Genomic DNA, 20014 nt, shown 5'->3' on the forward strand with positions numbered 1-20014 from the left:
CTTCCTGTGCATTCTATAAGGAGAACGTATGTATATGTCAAACTAAAGAAATGCAATCTGACATATAGGCCATGGCTGTATGCACGTTTAGTCTGTATCGTTCTGCATCTGTACTTAGAAGCAGTAACAACTTCAAAGAACTATCAACTGGTTATCATAGAATTTATAAATTGGCTATTTTAGTTATGTTGCCTCTTATCGAACAAACGGAAAGCATATACAGTGCCTTCAGAAAGTATTCACACCCCTTGACTTTTTCCACATTTTGTTGTGTTACAACCTGAATAAAACATTTATTCAATTGAGATTTGTTTGTCACTGGCCTACACACAATACACCACTTTTTACAAATTCAAAAATGAAAATCTGAAATGTCTTTAGTCAATAAGTATTCAACCCCTTTGTTATGGCAAGCCTTTAGGAGTATACATAAGTTGCATGGACCTCATCTCTGTACCCCACACAACTATCTCTAAGGTCCCTCAGTCGAGCAGTGATTTTCAAACACAGATTCAACCACAAAGAAGGGAACCTATTGGTAGATGGAATAAAAAAAGTAGACATTGAATATCCCTTTGAGCATTGTGAAGTTATAAATTACACTTTGGATGGTGTAATTTATAAGTCACTACAAAGATACAGGCGTCCTTCCTAACTCAGTTGCCGGAGAGGAAGGAAACCGCTCAGGGATTTCACCATGAGGCCAATGGTGACTTTAAAACAGTTGCGTATTTTAACGGCTGTGATAGGAGAAAACTGAGGAGGGATCAACAACATTGTAATTACTCCACAATACTAACCTAATTGACAAAGTGGAAAGAAGTAAGCCTGTACAGAGTAAAAATATTCCAAAACATGCATCCTGTCTGCAACAAGGCACTAAAGTAATACTGCAAAACATGTGGCAAAGCAATAAACTTTTTGTCCTGAATACAAAGTGTTATGTTTGGGGCAAATTCAATACCACATTACTGAGTACCACTCTCCATATTTTCAAGAATAAATTGGTGGCTGCATCATGTTATAGGTACGCTTTGAATCGTTAAGGACTGGGGAGTTTTTTAGGATAAAAAATAAACGGAATTGAGCTAAGCACTGGCAAAATCCTAGAGGAAAACCTGGTTCAGTCTGCTTTCCACCAGACACTGGGAGATGAATTCCCCTTTCAGCAGGACAATAACCTAAAACACAAGGCCAAATCTACACTGGAGTTGCTTACCAAGAAGACATTGAAGGTTCTTGAGTGGCCGAGTTACATTTTTGACTTAAATCTGCTTGAAAATCTATGGCAAGATCTGGAAATGGTTGTCTAGCAATGATCAACAACCAATATGACAGAGCTTGAAGAATTGTGAAAAGAATAATGAGAACATGTTGCACAATCCATGTGTGGAAAGCTCTTACTTACCCAGAAATACTCACAGCTCTTAGAGACTTACCCAGAAAGACTCACAGCTCTTAGAGACTTACCCAGAAAGACTCACAGCTCTTAGAGACTTACCCAGAAAGACTCACAGCTCTTAGAGACTTACCCAGAAAGACTCACAGCTCTTAGAGACTTACCCAAAAAGACTCACAGCTCTTAGAGACTTACCCAGAAAGACTCACAGCTCTTAGAGACTTACCCAGAAAGACTCACAGCTCTTAGAGACTTACCCAGAAAGACTCACAGCTCTTAGAGACTTACCCAGAAAGACTCACAGCTCTTAGAGACTTACCCAGAAAGACTCACAGCTCTTAGAGACTTACCCAGAAAGACTCACAGCTCTTAGAGACTTACCCAGAAAGACTCACAGCTCTTAGAGACTTACCCAGAAAGACTCACAGCTCTTAGAGACTTACCCAGAAAGACTCACAGCTCTTAGAGACTTACCCAGAAAGACTCACAGCTCTTAGAGACTTACCCAGAAAGACTCACAGCTCTTAGAGACTTACCCAGAAAGACTCACAGCTCTTAGAGACTTACCCAAAAAGACTCACAGCTCTTAGAGACTTACCCAGAAAGACTCACAGCTCTTAGAGACTTACCCAGAAAGACTCACAGCTCTTAGAGACTTACCCAGAAAGACTCACAGCTCTTAGAGACTTACCCAGAAAGACTCACAGCTGTATTCACTGTTTAAGGTGCTTCGGCAACGTATTGACTAAGGGGTGTGATATTTCTACACCTGATTTTCAAAACATTTGCACAAATTTCGAAAAACATGTTTTCACTTTCTCATTATGGGGTATTGTGTGTAGATGCGTGAGAACCAAAATCTATGTAATTCATTTTGAATTCAGGCTGTAACATAACTAAATGTAGAATAAATCAAGGGGTATGAATATTTCCTGAAAGCACTGTATCTACAACCCTAACCACTATGCTGATCTAAAACAGATCACATATTTTGCCTCCTTTTTTTTGTAGTCCAGCCATCGGTCTATCCCTACCTCTAAGAATGACGCAAGCCAGACTCCGAACATGGCTCAGTTCATTGGTTACCTTGTCACTACACTTTTGTATGGTTGAGGTGAGTTCGCTCACTACCATATCTATACACTTCAGTGAGGGTTCCTTCAGCTTTTGGATCTGCTTTTTCACTATGGCTTCAAAGGCCAGGTCAGGAGTGAACAGGCCCGTCCTGTAGAGAGGAGGTGGTGACGGGAGAGAGAAGAGAGAGAGAAGAGAGAGAGAGAAGTAAAGAAATAGAGAAACAGAAGGGGGAGAAACCAAGATAAAGAGACAAAGAGAAACAGAAACCGAGATGGAGGAATGGAGTAAAAGATGAAGAGAATCCACAGGGAGAGAGAGCAGGTCAAAGCAGAAGAGAGAAATGCCACACTGTATTTCACCCAAACTCCCATATCTACTGGGTGAAATACCACAGTGTGCCCTCACAGCAGCAAGATTTGTGACCTGTTGCCACAAGGAAAGACCAACCAGTGAAGAACAAACAACATTGTAAATACAACCCATATTTATGTTTATTTATTTGCTCATAATACGACATTTTCAAAAATTTTTATTCTTTTGGAACTTTTGTGAGTGTTATGTTTACTGTTATTTTGTATTATTTATCTCACTTTTGTTTATTATCTACTTCACTTGCTATGGCAAGGTTAACATATGTTTCCCATGCCAATAAAGAGTAACACAAGAGGGCCACACAGAGAAGGAGAGAAACAGATAAGGTGGGGAAAAAGCGGGATGACAGACTGAAAGGCAGATGAAATAGAGGTCATAGGGACAAGTCAGGGGGAGGTGGGTAAACCGTACACAGGGTAAAAAAAGGCAAGTGAGACATTTGGTTTCCCTTGAAGCTGTTCGAAACAGGCTAGCGCTGAGGTCTGTCCTTCCCTCCATCCATCCATCCATCCATCCGTCCATCCAGAGAGAGAGAGAGAGAGAGATCACAGCCTGCACCACCCCACTGGTCAACAGCTCTGAGCCATGAGCCATTTGAGACCGCAGCTGTGCACCCACCATCTCAGACAAAGCACCTTGCTCCTCCCCTCTACCTTGACCCCCTCTCAACCCTCTTTCCACCCCCGATCCCCCAGCTGACCACTCAGAGCAGGGCCACAGCGTTTGTTATTCCACTGTCCCAGAACCACTGTGGTCAGACCGCGTTCCAAACTGGGCCTTGTCACAATGGATTAACTGGTATTAAGACCACTGGGGCCTCTTCCGCTGAGTGCGGCCCTCAAGGGCACTCTTAGCTGAACTTGGCCCTTGGATGAGCCTCCAAACTTTCACGTTGTCATGGGTCCTGTCTGCTGCAGGTGCACAGCACCCGGTCTCACAAGCAGGAGGTCTGGATGCTGAGGTCACCCAACATGGCTGACTGGGACAACAGCTGAGTGACACTTTGATGACACAGTCAGGGCATCAAAAATGATGTCACCACTGCTAAAATTAACTCAGTCACCTGTGACTTAACAGAACTGTAACATCTTAAGATGTGTTAATTTTACCATTAATTAAATTATTAATGTTAATTTGATCATATTCATAACAAAAATATTTGTTGAAATGTTTTAATCCTTACTCCTGTGTCTAAAGTTAAACCCTTGACATACAGCCACGTAGCAGCAACCCAGCAGCATCAAGACCCATTCTAAACCAAGCATAGTTCTTTAACATGGCCATGGCTACTCCACCCAGCCACCCCATTCAAAGCGGTAGGCAGGCAGTCCCTCACAATACCCCCGCTACCCCAGTACGCCCCCTACTGTCCCAACCCGGGACAACAGGGTCTGAAGAACGGGACAGTACGGCGATACGGTAACAGGGATGACATAGCTGCAGGGTTTGGTTGGAGGGAGAGGTGAAACCATAGTGTTGCTCTCCACCGTGTGTTTACCTTCTGAGTACACTGCCTAACGGTATTGACTAGCTCAGAAATGACCATGTCCACACATTTCTGGCAGGGCTCTTTGATCTTGCCGATCTGCCTTTTCACAATGGTCTCAAAAGCCATGTCCGGAGTGAAGAGGCCAGTTCTGCCCAGTAACAGGCCCAAAAAAGAGAGAAAAATTGAAAAAAAGGAGAAAAAGGGAGGGAGGTCGGGCAGAGAGAACAGTGTTAATTAAAAAGACCCCCTCCCACAACATAAAGAAGAAACATGCACAGTAAGACAAAGAAAGAGAATGACAACAGAAAGCAGAAAACATGACTTACAAACTGAACTAAATCATCACATCATGGTTCCAGGAAAATATTCTGCTAGCTCAAATGTGCCGATAAAGACTGAGCTATTAGAACACAACTTATATGATTATTGCTACACAGCATGTGAAGAGTTTTGCCCACATGCGTCATCCAATCCTCGGATGACACCATGCCTATTAGAGTCCCTACACTACTACAACAAAATGTGTCCCAAATCTCTTAAATGGTTTCCTTTCACCAGTCCCCCTCCTTCAGAACCACTGACCTATAGGGTAGAGGGCACCCTCATAGTAAGCATATGTTTGCAGCCATTTTTCTTTTAATAACTGCTTCTTTCAGATCATTGGCCCCAAATGAAAGGTAACAAGGAAAGGAAGTCAAATCTTTATATATATATACATACACAGTACCAGTCAAAAGTTTGGACAAACCATCTCATTCAAAGGTTTTTATTTAAATATATACATACAGTTGAAGTTGGAAGTTTACATACACTTAGGTTGGAGTCATTAAAACTTGTTTTTCAACCCCTCCACAAATTTCTTGTTAACAAACTATAGTTTTGGCAAGTCGATTAGGACATCTACTTTGTGCATGACACAAGTAATTTTTCCAACAGTTGTTTATTGACAGATTATTTCACGTATAATTCACTGTATCACAATTCTAGTGGGTCAGAAGTTTACATACACTAAGTTGACCGTGCCTTTAAACAGCTTGGAAAATTCCAGAAAATGATGTCATGGCTTTAGAAGCTTCTGATAGGCTAATTGACATCATTTGAGTCAATTGGAGGTGCACCTGTGGATGTATTTCAAGGCCTACCTTCAAACTCAGTGCCTCTTTGCTTGACATCATGGGAAAATCTAAAGAAATCAGCCAAGACCTCCACAAGTCTGGTTCATCCATGGGAGCAATTTCCAAATGCCAGAAGGTACCACGTTCATCTGTACAAACAATTGTACGCAAGTATAAACACCATGGGACCACGCAGCCGTCATACCGCTCAGGAAGGAGACACGTTCTGCCTCCTAGAGATGAATGTACTTTGGTGCGAAAAGTGCAAATCAATCCCAGAACAACAGCAAAGGACTTTGTGAAGATGCTGGAGGAAACAGGTACAAAAGTATCTATATCCACAGCAAAATGAGTCATATCGACATAACCTGAAATACCGCTCAGCAAGGAAGAAGCCCCTGCTCCAAAACCGCCATAAAAAAGCCAGACTACGGTTTGTAACTGCACATGTGGACAAAGATCGTACTTTTTGGAGAAATGTCCTCTGGTCTGATGAAACAAAAATAGAACTGTTTGGCCATAATGACCATCTTGCAAGCCGAAGAACACCATCCCAACTGTGAAGCACGGGTATGGCAGCATCCTGTTGTGGGGGTGCTTTGTTGCAGGAGGGACTGGTGCACTTCACAAAATAGATGGCATCATGAGGAAGGAAAATTATGTGGATATATTGACGCAACATCTCAAGACATCAGTCAGGAAGTTAAAGCTTGGTCGCAAATGGGTCTTCCAAATGGACAATGACCCCGAAGCATACTTCCAAAGGCAATGCTACCAAATATGAATTGACTGTATGTAAACTTCTGACCCACTGGGGATGTGATGAAAGAAATAAAAGCTGAAATAAAATCATTCTCTCTACTATTCTTCTGACATTTCACATTCTTAAAATAAAGTGGTGATCCTAACTGACCTAAGACAGGACATTTTTACTAGGATTAAATGTCAAGAATTGTGAAACTGAGTTTAAATGTATTTGGCTAAGGTGTATGTAAACTTCCGATTTCAACTGTATATAATATTTTGAAATAGTTTTTTTGCGTCCTGCATTGTTGAAAAAGGACCGTAAGTAATTATTTCAATGTTAGTCTACACCAGTTGTTCACAAAGCATGTGAAAAAGTAAATTGTTTTTTATTCGATTTTTTTTTTTTTTTAGTTCAGAGCAAACCAATTGGGCTTCACTTTACACCATCTTACACCAACTACACTAGAGAAATAATAATTGTTCATAGTTAAGGTAAGTATGGTTTATTGGTAGTCAGGAGGAATATGTGTTCTGGTACGCAGTTCAAACCGTTTTATGTCCTTGAAGCCTTCCTTCACTCATGGGAGTGAAGAGGTTAAGAGGGAGGAAGAAACACAGGGGGGACTTTCAACAGATTCACTTCCTGAAGAGTGATGACATCACTGTCTGATTCTGATTTATATCACTCTTGGACCTCGGTAAAAGACAGGAATAGGACGGGGATGGAGTGAGGTAGGTTACACATGACAGGCATATGAGGCTTCACCACACACACAGACAGACATACATACAGACGGACGGGGCAAAGAGTGAGAGAAAGATGCCACCCAACCAGCGGTCACAGATCTAATCACAAATCCCTCCACCTCTGTATCTGATGTCCTCAGTATGCAACAGCATGCTGGGCGCTGGACTGCAATCAGTTTTTCTAGAGGTCTTCATGATTAGATGGGTGAGGACGATTAGAGTTGGTCTAGCCCAGATGGGTGACCCAGGCGGGCGAGGACAGGGGTGGGGAGAGAGGGAGAAAGGGATAGGGATGAGGGACGTGCCTGATGCCGTGGATGTTCTTGATTGCGTAGCTGATCTCCTTGCGAAGCTCCTTCTCGTTAAACTCCATCTGTACAGACACAGAAAGGAAAACATACCTTAAATAGTGAGCACACACCTCCAACACACAGCAGAAACAGGAACCTAAGGTCGCTTGTATTCATTGAGTGGCTCTGGGAGAGAGGGATAGAAGGAGGGGTTTTGGGGAGAGAGGGAGGAATGTTTTCCTCATATAGTCTCTGGGTTGGGGTCCTAAGGGAGGCAGGAGGAAAACCACGGCACTGTCTGTCTCATTCTGGGGTTACATGGACACTAAGAGTTAGGAAAGAGGGGGACCTGGTAAGAGACACGCACACATACACTACAGTACACACACCTTGACCAGCTCAAAGGGGAAGCGCTCGTGGAAGATGCGGTTGATCCTGGCTCCTCCTGACAACTCTGCTGTGTCGATCTGGTCCCCAGAGCCCTCGATACGCTTCTCAAAGTCCACTGAGAACTGCTGCACCATCCTGGGTGAGATACAGGGAAAAGGGAGTTAATGAAGTGTGTGTCTGTCTGTGTGTGTGTGTGTGTGTGTGTGTGTGTGTGTGTGTGTGTGTGTGTGTGTGTGTGTGTGTGTGTGTGTGTGTGTGTGTGTGTGTGTGTGTATGTAAGTGTGTATCCTTACTCACTGCAACAGGGCCTTGGTCTTGCGGGAGGGGTCATCAGGTCTGAAGTTCTTGTACTCCTCCACTTCCTTCTCTATAGACAGCAGCTGGCTCTGCAGCTTGGCCCGCAGCCCCGGCAGAGTGTCCCGGATGTGATTGGTCAGTTGCTGCAGGGTGAAAGGTCAGGGTGGGTTTTAACATGGGACTGGAGAGATGACAGTGGTCAGATCCTAGACTACTACTACCATTCACCTACTCTTCATTGGATGTTATTACAAATCTAGAATCAGCTTCCTATTTCACAACAAAGCCTCCTTCACTCATGCTGCCAAACATACCCTCGTAAAACTGACTATCATCCCGATCCTCGAATTCGGCAATGCCATTTATAAAATAGCCCCCAACACTACTCAGCAAACTGGATGTAGTCTATCACAGTGCCATCTGTTTTGTCACCAAAGCCCCATATACTACCCACCACTGCGACTTGTATGATCTCGTTGGCTGGCCCTCACTACATATCTGTTGCCAAACCCACTGGCTCCAGGTCATCTATAAGTATTTTGCTAAGTAAAGCCCTGCCTTATCTCAGCTCACTGGTCACCATAGCAACACCCACCCGTAGCACGCGCTCCAGCAGGTATATCTCACTGGTCATCCCCAAAGCCAACACTTACTTTGGCTGCCTTTCCTTCCAGTTCTCGGCTGCCAATGACTGGAACGAATTGCAAACATCACTGAAGCTGGAGTCTTATATCTCCCTCTCTAACTTTAAGCATCAGCTGTCTGAGCAGCTTACCGATCACTGTACCTGGACATAGCCAATCTGTAAATAGCACACCCGACTACCTCATCCCCATATTATTACTTACCCTCTTGCTCATTTGCACCGCAGTATCTCTACTTGCACATCATGATCTGCACATCTATCACTAACCTGGTTGAGTGTTTTCTTTAGGTAGGAGGCTAACCTGGTTGAGTGTTTTCTGTAGGTAGGGGACTAACCTGGTTGAGTGTTTTCTTTAGGTAGGGGACTAACCTGGTTGAATGTTTTCTGTAGGTTGGGGACTAACCTGGTTGAGTGTTTTCTGTAGGTAGGGGACTAACCTGGTTGAGTGTTTTCTGTAGGTAGGGGGCTAACCTGGTTGAGTGTTTTCTGTAGGTAGGGGACTAACCTGGTTGAGTGTTTTCTGTAGGTAGGGGACTAACCTGGTTGAGTGTTTTCTTTAGGTAGGGGACTAACCTGGTTGAGTGTTTTCTGTAGGTAGGGGACTAACCTGGTTGAGTGTTTTCTGTAGGTAGGGGACTAACCTGATTGAGTGTTTTCTGTAGGTAGGGGACTAACCTGGTTGAGTGTTTTCTTTAGGTAGGGGACTAACCTGGTTGAGTGTTTTCTTTAGGTAGGGGACTAACCTGGTTGAGTGTTTTCTGTAGGTAGGGGACTAACCTGGTTGAGTGTTTTCTGTAGGTAGGGGACTAACCTGGTTGAGTGTTTTCTTTAGGTAGGGGACTAACCTGGTTGAGTGTTTTCTTTAGGTAGGGGACTAACCTGGTTGAGTGTTTTCTGTAGGTAGGGGGCTAACCTGGTTGAGTGTTTTCTTTAGGTATGGGACTAACCTGGTTGAGTGTTTTCTGTAGGTAGGGGACTAACCTGGTTGAGTGTTTTCTGTAGGTAGGGGGCTAACCTGGTTGAGTGTTTTCTGTAGGTAGGGGGCTAACCTGGTTGAGTGTTTTCTGTAGGTAGGGGGCTAACCTGGTTGAGTGTTTTCTGTAGGTAGGGGACTAACCTGGTTGAGTGTTTTCTTTAGGTAGGTGACTAAACTGGTTGAGTGTTTTCTGTAGGTAGGGGGCTAACCTGGTTGAGTGTTTTCTGTAGGTAGGGGACTAACCTGGTTGAGTGTTTTCTGTAGGTAGGGGAATAACCTGGTTGAGTGTTTTCTGTAGGTAGGGGCCTAACCTGGTTGAGTGTTTTCTGTAGGTAGGGGACTAACCTGGTTGAGTGTTTTCTGTAGGTAGGGGACTAACCTGGTTGAGTGTTTTCTGTAGGTAGGGGACTAACCTGGTTGAGTGTTTTCTGTAGGTAGGGGACTAACCTGGTTGAGTGTTTTCTGTAGGTAGGGGCCTAACCTGGTTGAGTGTTTTCTGTAGGTAGGGGACTAACCTGGTTGAGTGTTTTCTGTAGGTAGGGGACTAACCTGGTTGAGTGTTTTCTGTAGGTAGGGGACTAACCTGGTTGAGTGTTTTCTGTAGGTAGGGGACTAACCTGGTTGAGTGTTTTCTGTAGGTAGGGGACTAACCTGGTTGAGTGTTTTCTGTAGGTAGGGGACTAACCTGGTTGAGTGTTTTCTGTAGGTAGGGGACTAACCTGGTTGAGTGTTTTCTGTAGGTAGGGGACTAACCTGGTTGAGTGTTTTCTATAGGTAGGGGACTAACCTGGTTGAGTGTTTTCTGTAGGTAGGGGACTAACCTGGTTGAGTGTTTTCTGTAGGTAGGGGACTAACCTGGTTGAGTGTTTTCTGTAGGTAGGGGACTAACCTGGTTGAGTGTTTTCTGTAGGTAGGGGACTAACCTGGTTGAGTGTTTTCTGTAGGTAGGGGACTAACCTGGTTGAGTGTTTTCTGTAGGTAGGGGACTAACCTGGTTGAGTGTTTTCTGTAGGTAGGGGACTAACCTGGTTGAGTGTTTTCTGTAGGTAGGGGACTAACCTGGTTGAGTGTTTTCTGTAGGTAGGGGACTAACCTGGTTGAGTGTTTTCTGTAGGTAGGGGACTAACCTGGTTGAGTGTTTTCTGTAGGTAGGGGACTAACCTGGTTGAGTGTTTTCTGTAGGTAGGGGACTAACCTGGTTGAGTGTTTTCTGTAGGTAGGGGACTAACCTGGTTGAGTGTTTTCTGTAGGTAGGGGACTAACCTGGTTGAGTGTTTTCTGTAGGTAGGGGACTAACCTGGTTGAGTGTTTTCTGTAGGTAGGGGACTAACCTGGTTGAGTGTTTTCTGTAGGTAGGGGGTGCCCATGCGTTCAGCCAGGTGTCTGTATCCAGGGTGGGTCAGGAAGAACTTTCTCTCTGCAGCCATGGCCGCTGTAATGTCCTTCTTCCCATCAATATCCTTCTGACTCCTGTTCACCACACCAATGTAACCTGGGGCAGGGAGAGAGGTCAGCTGATACTGGACAGATCAGGATGTGAAGATTGGCAAAATGTTGTTTTGTGGAGAGAAAGAAAGAAAGAAAAGAAAGAAGTTTGTTAATAGATAGTTTTTTGTGTGTGTGTTTTTCTTGTTTGTTTGTCTTTGTTGTTTTACCACACTGGGGTAGTGGGCTGAAGGGGTGGGGAGTTTGGAGGGCGGTGTGGAGGGTAACCTTTAGCTCCCACTTCCCTATTGTGGGATAGTTATTGGGAGAGGGGGGCAAGACAGCCACAAGGGTAACGGGGATCACATATCCCAATTTAGTTAATTTTTCTCATGCAGTTCTCTGTTAAACAGGATATCTTGCCTTGTAACCTTTTGGACTGAACGCCAGTAGCCTTGTAAATATGCTAGTGGTTTAACATGTGAGGTCTTCCGACACGAGAGAGTGACAGAAACTGAGAAGACAGAGACAGAACTACATGCCTGGGTTCTAACCAAGCGCCAGTAGAAAAACAACCTGTCACCTAATTGCATTAGAGAGTTTCCCACAAATATATTTTATTGCACAGAAAAGAAACGAACAGACGTTTTTTCCAGATGTGTCACTAAAATCAAGATGTTATTTTTATCCGCCTCCATCTCCCTCTCTCTTTCCTTCATTCTTATTTTCTCTCACTCTCTTCCCCGTCTCCATCGCGCCCCACCTCCTCTGTTTCTCTACATCCTGCTCCTGTCTACATTTCTCTCTGTAGAGTTGTGAGAGGTTGTAACACTGGTTGCTGCAGTGAGCAACACAACTGGAGTCCTATTTGGTGTGTCCGCCAAAGCCATGGATAGGCTTCAATACGTCTAGAACGCCACTGCCAGGGTTCTCACATGCACCAAACCCTGGGGACCCATCACCCCCACTCTGCACCACCTTCACTGGCTCCCAGTAAAATTCCACATTACCTATCAAGATCCTACTCCTCACCTACAAGGCCCTCCACGGCCTGGCCCTTTCATACCTCTCCGACCTCCTCCACATACACCCTCTCCCGCTGTCTCTTCTTTTCTGACTCTGGACTACTCACTATTCCCAAAACAAAACTCTGTACCATGGGGGACCGGGCTTTCAGCACCGCTGCCCCCAAACTCTGGAACTCTCTCCCCCAGCCACCAGCAACTCTGACTGACTCAATCACCATCTTCAAGAACAGACTAAAAACCGTCCTGTTCAGTCTGGCTTTTCCCTCAGCTTAGCTCAGCCCTTAGTCAGCTCTATCTCTAGCTAAGTAGCTTTTATTTATTTTTATTCTATTGTTTTATCCTTGTTATCCTTGCTGTACTGTGTCCTTGGGTTTGTTGAAAGGCGTTTTATATCCAACGTTCGATTATTATTAACTAGATAACCACTAGAGGGAAGCACTGAGATGGGATGAGAATGTGTGTGTGTGTGTGTGTGTGTGTGTGTGTGTGTGTGTGTGTGTGTGTGTGTGTGTGTGTGTGTGTGTGTGTGTGTGTGTGTGTGTGTTTAGTCTCACCTCTTCGCAGTGGCAGCAGCTTGTTCTCCAGAATTTCTCGGGCATCAGTACCCTCATCCATCAGATCCAGTTTGGTGATCACACCAATGGTCCTCTGACCTAGGCACACACACACACACACACACACACACACACACACACACACACACACACACACACACACACACACACACACACACACACACACACACACACACACACTACATTAACAAAGTCCAATTGTAGGTAGGTAAAATTGCATCCTTGCCTAACTACTGCTCTGTCACAATTTGATGGTGAATGAAACTGAGAGCACTGATGAGAGCCAGAAGGTCTACAGTTTCTGCCTTTAACCTCTGGTCAATCAACCCACCTTGTGGGTCGACTTCTTTGGCAATCTTCAGGGCATCTGAGTTGGCCAGATCAGAGTTGGCCGGGGAAACAGCCAGCAGCAGACAGTTGTCCTTGGTCACAAACTGATACAACATGTCTCTGATCTGCTGCTCAATGTCCGCAGGCTGGTCCCCTACTGGGACCTTGGTCATCCCCGGCAAGTCCACCAGAGTCAGGTTCAGGACTAGGGAAGAGAGGGGGGAGGGGGGAGAGGGGAGAGAGGAGAGGGGAGGTGAATATCAGAAGATAGGGGGTGAAAGGAGAGGGGAGAGAGGGGGTGAAAAGAGAGGGGAGAGAGGGGTGAAGGGAGAGGGGAGAGAGGGGTGAAGGGAGAGGGGAGAGAGGGGGTGAAGGGAAAGGGGAAAGATTTGTGAAGGGAGAGGGGAGAGAGGGGTGAAGGGAGAGGGGAGAGAGGGGTGAAGGGAGAGGGGAGAGAGGGGTGAAGGGAGAGGGGAGAGAGGGGGTGAAGGGAAAGGGGAGAGATTTGTGAAGGGAGAGGGGAGAGAGGGGTGAAGGGAGAGGGGAGAGATTTGTGAAGGGAGAAGGGAGAGATTTGTGAAGGGAGAGGGGAGAGATTTGTGAAGGGAGAGGGGAGAGATTTGTGAAGGGAGAGGGGAGAGAGGGGTGAAGGGAGATGAGAGAGGAGGGTGAAGAGAGTATAAAGAGGGCAGAGGGGAGAGGGAGGAGGGGAGAGGAAGAGAGTTTGGAGAGGGTAGAGGGGTGAGAGGTGGAGACAGAAAGATTTCTAAATATGATATCAGAACCGATGAATAATACTAACCTTGAAAAATAAATGACTATATAATATCATGAATAGTAACTGATTGAAACTCACTTTAGGCCCTGGCAATACAACCAAACTTGGTTGCCAGTTTTGAATAATAGGGAAACTTGATTCACAAAATTCTGTGTATAGAATTATACTACTCTAGTCTTTCCTATGATCAAAGTCTTATGAGTGTGGTAGTTCTGTGACCTCACCATGTGGGGAGTAGACCCTGAGGTTGATTGGCACAGGGGAGATGCCCTTATTCTGCCCAGTGATGCGGTCCGTCTCCGCCTCAATCTCCCCCCGAACCTCATCGAAGTCTGTGAACTTCTTCCCCTTACAGTGAAGGAACTCAGCATATTCTGCATTAAGAGAGGGGGACAGAACAGAGGTGAGGAAAGGAAAGGAGAGGACGAGTGAGGATGACAAGATCATATAAGAAGACAGCACGTAACAATGACAAAAACAGGAAACCATTTTTGGCAACTTGAATTGAAATGAGCTGTTCTGTCATTTCTTCACTTTTCATCACTCTCAGTTTGGAGGGAAATGTAACAAACCTAGATTGCACTATTGATAAAACTGTGAGACAGCCACAGACCTTGTAATGACTGGAAAATAAGAAGAAGCTCATTTTGGCCTTTTGGTAATACAGAATATGAATTATTATTATATGAATAGAATATTCATTGTTTTCATTTTTTGAGGGTGTGAGAAATGTACTTTAGAAATAAAGTGTATCATTATGAATGACTTTGGGCAGGCTATACATTATTTGAGCATTCAGGGTCTGAGACAGTTTGGTCTTCATAAACCTTAGATGGTATTGATATTTTGTACTATACAGTGAATGCAATACATCTGTTTCAAAAGCCACATTCTGAACTGGTTACATTAGACTGGATTAAATGTAAAGGAGGACAAATGATTTGTCCTATTTCGCAGGGTGCTTAAGCTAGTTATTGAAAGCTTGCTTATTAGATATTCTCTGCTTAATCAAGAGTTACCATAACAAACCTACCAAGCCACTGGCATCAGTAGGTGCCTCTGTTGGAAGGGAGGGATGGGGGAAGGCTTTACCTGTGGGACAGAAAGGGGAACGGAGAAGAGTTTACCTGTGGGACAGTTAATCAGCTGCAGGACCAAGGGACGGCGGGTGACGATGCCAGAGCCACGGGGAAGGAAATCCCTATAACACACAGGAGGAGAGAGCCGTAAGGTTATGGAAACACCTGGGCCTGTGTTCATAAAGCATCTCAGAGTAGGAATGCTGATTTAGCATCAGCCCCAAGCCCCTCCCCTGTCCATGGAATCTTACTCATTATGATCTAAAAGGAAAAACTGATTCTAAATCAGCAATTCTCCTCTACGCTTTATGAACATGGGCCCTGACCAATGAGTCAGATGAGGGCATGAAGACGAAGCATGTTTTGATTATAATGGATGACACAGACTAGCAAAGTCATGAAAATAAAATGTTACAATCAATGACTAATGTACATATACATGTGTGACTGTGTGTGGGCACAACACTGAATCATGACAAATGTTCACCCATTTCTGCTCAGCGGGATCTTGAGTTGAATAAAAGACAGAGCTACAATATAAGAAGCTTCATGGATACTAAGCAATGAGAACATGCAAATGGTATTGGGGGAAAATATTCTGAGGATACACTGTATAGGCTACTATAAAATGGTTTTCTTGCTCCAGAAATCTGCCTCTTTCTGGGCATTTGTCTGTGCTGTTGCACGTTGGAGAGTCCAAACTTAACAAGATGGGTCAATGGAGGCCAACAGTCAACAACTCTCTGAGAGCTCTGTTGTAACGAACCTCTGAAACAATACAGCTCTGAAATCTAAAGCACACTAAAAGACTGACAAAAGATTCCCTTCAAAACAACCAAGAGCTCTTTGATCAGAGATGGTCAAAGACACTTCAGACTGCCTGTCACATTAACATTCCATCTGTGTGGATACAAACACTGTAGGCTAAATTAGCCTAAATGTGTGGATGTGTAAAGCCACCGGATCACCCATCTAATTCATTAGCTCATAGAAAGTGGGACTGCGAGACAAATTCAAGGTGAAAATCAACAGACTGTCATTGCAGCAGTCTGGGAATGACTAATCAAATCCAATCAAATTGTATTTGTCACATGCGCCGAATACAACAGGTGAACAACAACAACAACCTTACCGTGAAATGCTTTCTTACAAGCCCTTAACCAGTTCAAGAAATAGAGTTGATCAAATATTTACTAAATAAACTAAAGAAAAAAAATCTAATCAATCAAGAAGTAACACAAGAAATGTACATAATCAAATCAAAATCAAAATCAAATCAAATCAAATTTATTTATATAGCCCTTCGTACATCAGCTGAAATCTCAAAGTGCTGTACAGAAACCCAGCCTAAAACCCCAAACAGCAAGCAATGCATGTGAAAGAAGCACGGTGGCTAGGAAAAACTCCCTAGGAAAAACTCCCTAGAAAGGCCAAAACCCTAGGAAGAAACCTAGAGAGGAACCAGGCTATGAGGGGTGGCCAGTCCTCTTCTGGCTGTGCCGGGTGGATATTATAACAGAACATGGTCAAGATGTTAAAATGTTCATAAATGACCAGCATGGTCAAATAATAATAATCATAGTAGTTGTCGAGGGTGCAACAAGCACGTCCGGTGAACAGGTCAGGGTTCCGTAGCCGCAGGCAGAACAGTTGAACAGTACATAACAATAACGAGGTTATATACATCAGGTCTGAGGACCCATGCCAAATCTTTTCATTCTCCTGAGGGGTGTTGTCGTCCCCTCTTCACAACTGTCTTGGTATGTTTGGACCATGATAGTTTGTTGGTGATGTGGACACCAAGGAACTTGAAACTCTCGACCCCCTCCACTTCAGTCCCGTCGATGTTAATGCGGGCCTGTTCGGCCCTCCTTTTCCTATAGTTCACGATCAGCGCCTTTATCTTGCTCACATTGAGAGAGAGAGGTTGTTGTCCTGCCACCACACTGCCAGGTCCCCCACTTAAATAGAGTGGCTGTTTCAGTAAATGACTCTTGGCTTATGGTCTGTGGTGCTTTTCAGAGCCCTCTTTCTATTCCAGCTGGCAGTCTCTGTCTGGGATGTGATGCAAAAAGCTCTTTCTGAGAGTAGCCCACTTAAGCACCTGTGTGAGGCCTGAGCATGCAGGGCCTGATAGGCACTGGGCCAGGAGAGAGAGAGAGAGAGATGGAGAGATGGAGAGAAAAAGAGAAAGCACAGTAAGGTGGAGGAAGAGAGAGAAACAGAAGGCATATGCTCGAGGAGAAGATGATAGAGAGGGAGAGAATGATTAAGAGGGTGAGAAAGAGAGAGAGCAAAGAAAAGAGGGCACAGCGAGAGGCGAGAGAGAGAGAGCTCTGCTGTAGCTCCGGCACAGCTGAGGAGCACTCTTTTCCTCAGCTCCATTGTCAGATGGGAATGAATGTAGTCAGTGCCGTGCCAGTCAGCCCCTGGCGTTTGTCAGCTCTGCCTGCTCTAAGGGAGAAATCACTGGAGAATTCACACTATAATTGTAGGGCTTTGTTCAACAAGGGCAAACGAACGGTCTTACTGTTTCCACACGCAAGCTAAAGCCAATAGCCTGAGAGCCCACCCTTATCATGTGACAGTGGTGCTTCAGCAAGCAGAGAACAGCCCTTTACATTCTGCTAGGTGTTCACCAATATCATAGACAAAGAGTGTGTGAACATTTTTAAGAATGACACATCTTCGGACGGATATTCCACACAAAATGATTCATTCGCCATTCCTTCTCCATGGCATGGAGTGGTAAGAGAGATGAAACATTTCTTCATTGGGGTTTTCTGTAGTCTATTTCTGTCCTCTAGGACAAATTCCATGTTAGCTTAGCTCTTTAAAAGATTCACAGGCTCTCAGAAGACGTTCTTCACACAGCATTGCAGACTCCCTCTGAACCTCTTATCAACGTGGTTTATCAGCAGGGTTTCATCTTCCTTCAAATAATTAGCAGCTCAATTAGCAGCTCTGGCTCAGAAAAATAAGGAGAGAAAGAGCGAGCATGAGATAGAGAGAGAGAGAAAGATAGAGTGAGTGATGGAGAGAAAAAGGGAGCTATATGAGTGTCTCTTCATCTGCCTCCAGCTATCTGTGAAACTGGGAATATGCAGATGGTATGGTACAAAATGTGGTCCTGAAGTGGCTGAGTGTGTGCGCGCGCGCGTGTGTGTGTGTGTGTGTGTGTGTGTGTGTGTGTGTGTGTGTGTGTGTGTGTGTGTGTGTGTGTGCGTGCGTGCGTGCGTATCTGCATGCCTGTGTCTCAGAACATTGTATCGGTGTTTTCTTCTGGATGATTCTGAGGACACTGTATTACGTAACAGCAGTAGTTCTTCTGGTGGTGGTGTTTCCATGTATACTGCTACATTACCAGCTGACCTCACACTAGTCTTAGCTAATTCACTTACACATTTGGATCAACAACAGGGGTCTAGTAGGGACATGCACTCGGATAGAATCTCATGGTGTCCTGTAAACTGTGAGTGTGTAGGCCGCTACTGACTGTTCACACACACACCTAACCTATGTCATTACAATCATTTAATGATATTATCAATTTCATATCACTACCTGAACAGAGATAAACAGATAAAGCATTGGCAGCACTGTCTAGTCACCAACAGTTCCATTTCCTACTGTGTCAAATCCATTTCCTGCCTGCTGTCTCTCTCCTGTTGGGGTGTGAGCCTGGCTCTCTCTGCACCTTCCTCTCCTCTAGTAACACCTTGTATGGGACAGATGGCCCAAACTGCAGGTCTCCTCTCCCCCTTCTCCACTCCGCCTTCCCCAAAAACGCCACCATATGGACTAGCCAGGTAGGCTGAGCCGGCACGAACCAACCAGACCGTGTCACACATACCACACCACTAGCCTGGTTGCCAGTCTCTTTAGCTAACATTCCACTCTTTGTACTCCATGTCATGTGCGAAAGCACAAAGAAAAGCTAAACAGACTGGCAACCAGGCTACCACACCACTACATCTCCCTCTCTATCCCAAACACCATTCATCACTGCTATGGCTGGAGGGATGACTCAAGGCAAGGCATGGTGCCTGGGGTATCCACCACACACATCATACTGTACATGCTACATACTTGCACAAGTGAGCAAGAATGTATGGATGCATGTACATATAGTACCCATGCACACAACATCATGTCGCAATGCTGAAAATAATTCACCACATGAAGAGCCTGTCATGTGACTGCAGGGGAAAACCCAGTCGAGGAGTGAGTGAACAACGAGCATGACTCATTCCATCGTCCCATCCCCCACCCCACCCCAGCCTTCATCTCTCCTCCACCCTCTACCATCCCATCCCCTCCCCTCCCCTCCTCTCCTCTCCCCAGTCACCTGTGGGCAGCTGTGATGACGGACAGTCCACCCATCCAACTGGGAGACCCATCCCCTTCCCCTTCTTCCATCCCCCTTCCCACCCCTTCTTCACTTTTCCTCTGCTGAGAGACAGTGCCTCTCACATACGCCCACTCACGTGGCAACAAACCGGGAGGACACAAGCTCTCCAGACAGAGCAACAACACAGACTAAGGAGAGGAAAGAGAGGGCGAGAGACAAGCAGGAGAGATAGAGGGAGGGGGTAGAGAGAGAGAAATGAGAGACAAGCAGGGGAGATAGAGGGAGGGGGGTAGAGAGAGAGAAATGAGAGACAGGCAGGAGAGATAGAGGGAGGGGGGTAGAGAGAGAGAAATAAGAGACAGGCAGGAGAGATAGAGGGAGGGGGGTAGAGAGAGAGAAATGAGAGACAGGCAGGAGAGATAGAGGGAGGGGGTAGAGAGAGAGAAATGAGAGACAGGCAGGAGACAGAGAGAGGGAGGGATTAGAGAGAGAGAAATGAGAGACAGGCAGGAGACAGAGAGAGGGAGGGGGTAGAGAGAGAGAAATGAGAGACAGGCAGGAGGACAGAGAGAGGGAGGGGGGTAGAGAGAGAGAAATGAGAGACAGGCAGGAGACAGAGAGAGGGAGGGGGTAGAGAGAGAGAAATGAGAGACAGGCAGGAGACAGAGAGAGGGAGGGGGTAGAGAGAGAGAAATGAGAGACAGGCAGGAGAGATAGAGGGAGGGGGTAGAGAGAGAGAAATAAGAGACAGGCAGGAGACAGAGAGAGGGAGGGGGTAGAGAGAGAGAAATGAGAGACAGGCAGGAGAGATAGAGGGAGGGGGTAGAGAGAGAGAAATGAGAGACAGGCAGGAGACAGAGAGAGGGAGGGATTAGAGAGAGAGAAATGAGAGACAGGCAGGAG

At 45.3% G+C, this 20014-nt stretch overlaps 1 protein-coding gene across 14 annotated transcripts in view; it reads right to left on the reverse strand.

Moving 5' to 3' along the window:
- The window catches only part of dnm1a (dynamin 1a), an 83278-nt gene that overhangs the window by 49143 nt on the left and 14121 nt on the right, over positions 1 to 20014 (reverse strand). For 10 of the 14 annotated variants that reach the window (XM_029709397.1, XM_029709395.1, XM_029709400.1 and 7 more), the window contains exons 2-10: positions 14809 to 14882; positions 13906 to 14055; positions 12905 to 13108; positions 12553 to 12651; positions 10877 to 11037; positions 7924 to 8066; positions 7626 to 7761; positions 7252 to 7319; positions 4347 to 4485 (exon numbers count right to left, since the gene is read on the reverse strand). In XM_029709397.1, the coding sequence (XP_029565257.1) occupies positions 4347 to 4485; positions 7252 to 7319; positions 7626 to 7761; positions 7924 to 8066; positions 10877 to 11037; positions 12553 to 12651; positions 12905 to 13108; positions 13906 to 14055; positions 14809 to 14882 (1174 nt within the window). Of the gene's footprint in view, positions 1 to 2485; positions 2625 to 4346; positions 4486 to 7251; positions 7320 to 7625; positions 7762 to 7923; positions 8067 to 10876; positions 11038 to 12552; positions 12652 to 12904; positions 13109 to 13905; positions 14056 to 14808; positions 14883 to 20014 lie in introns of all 14 variants that reach the window. The other 4 variants (XM_029709398.1, XM_029709396.1, XM_029709387.1 and 1 more) reach the window with 1 other exon arrangement.

This window comes from Salmo trutta, chromosome 23, assembly GCF_901001165.1.
Source record: "Salmo trutta chromosome 23, fSalTru1.1, whole genome shotgun sequence".
Classification (NCBI taxonomy): domain Eukaryota; kingdom Metazoa; phylum Chordata; class Actinopteri; order Salmoniformes; family Salmonidae; genus Salmo; species Salmo trutta.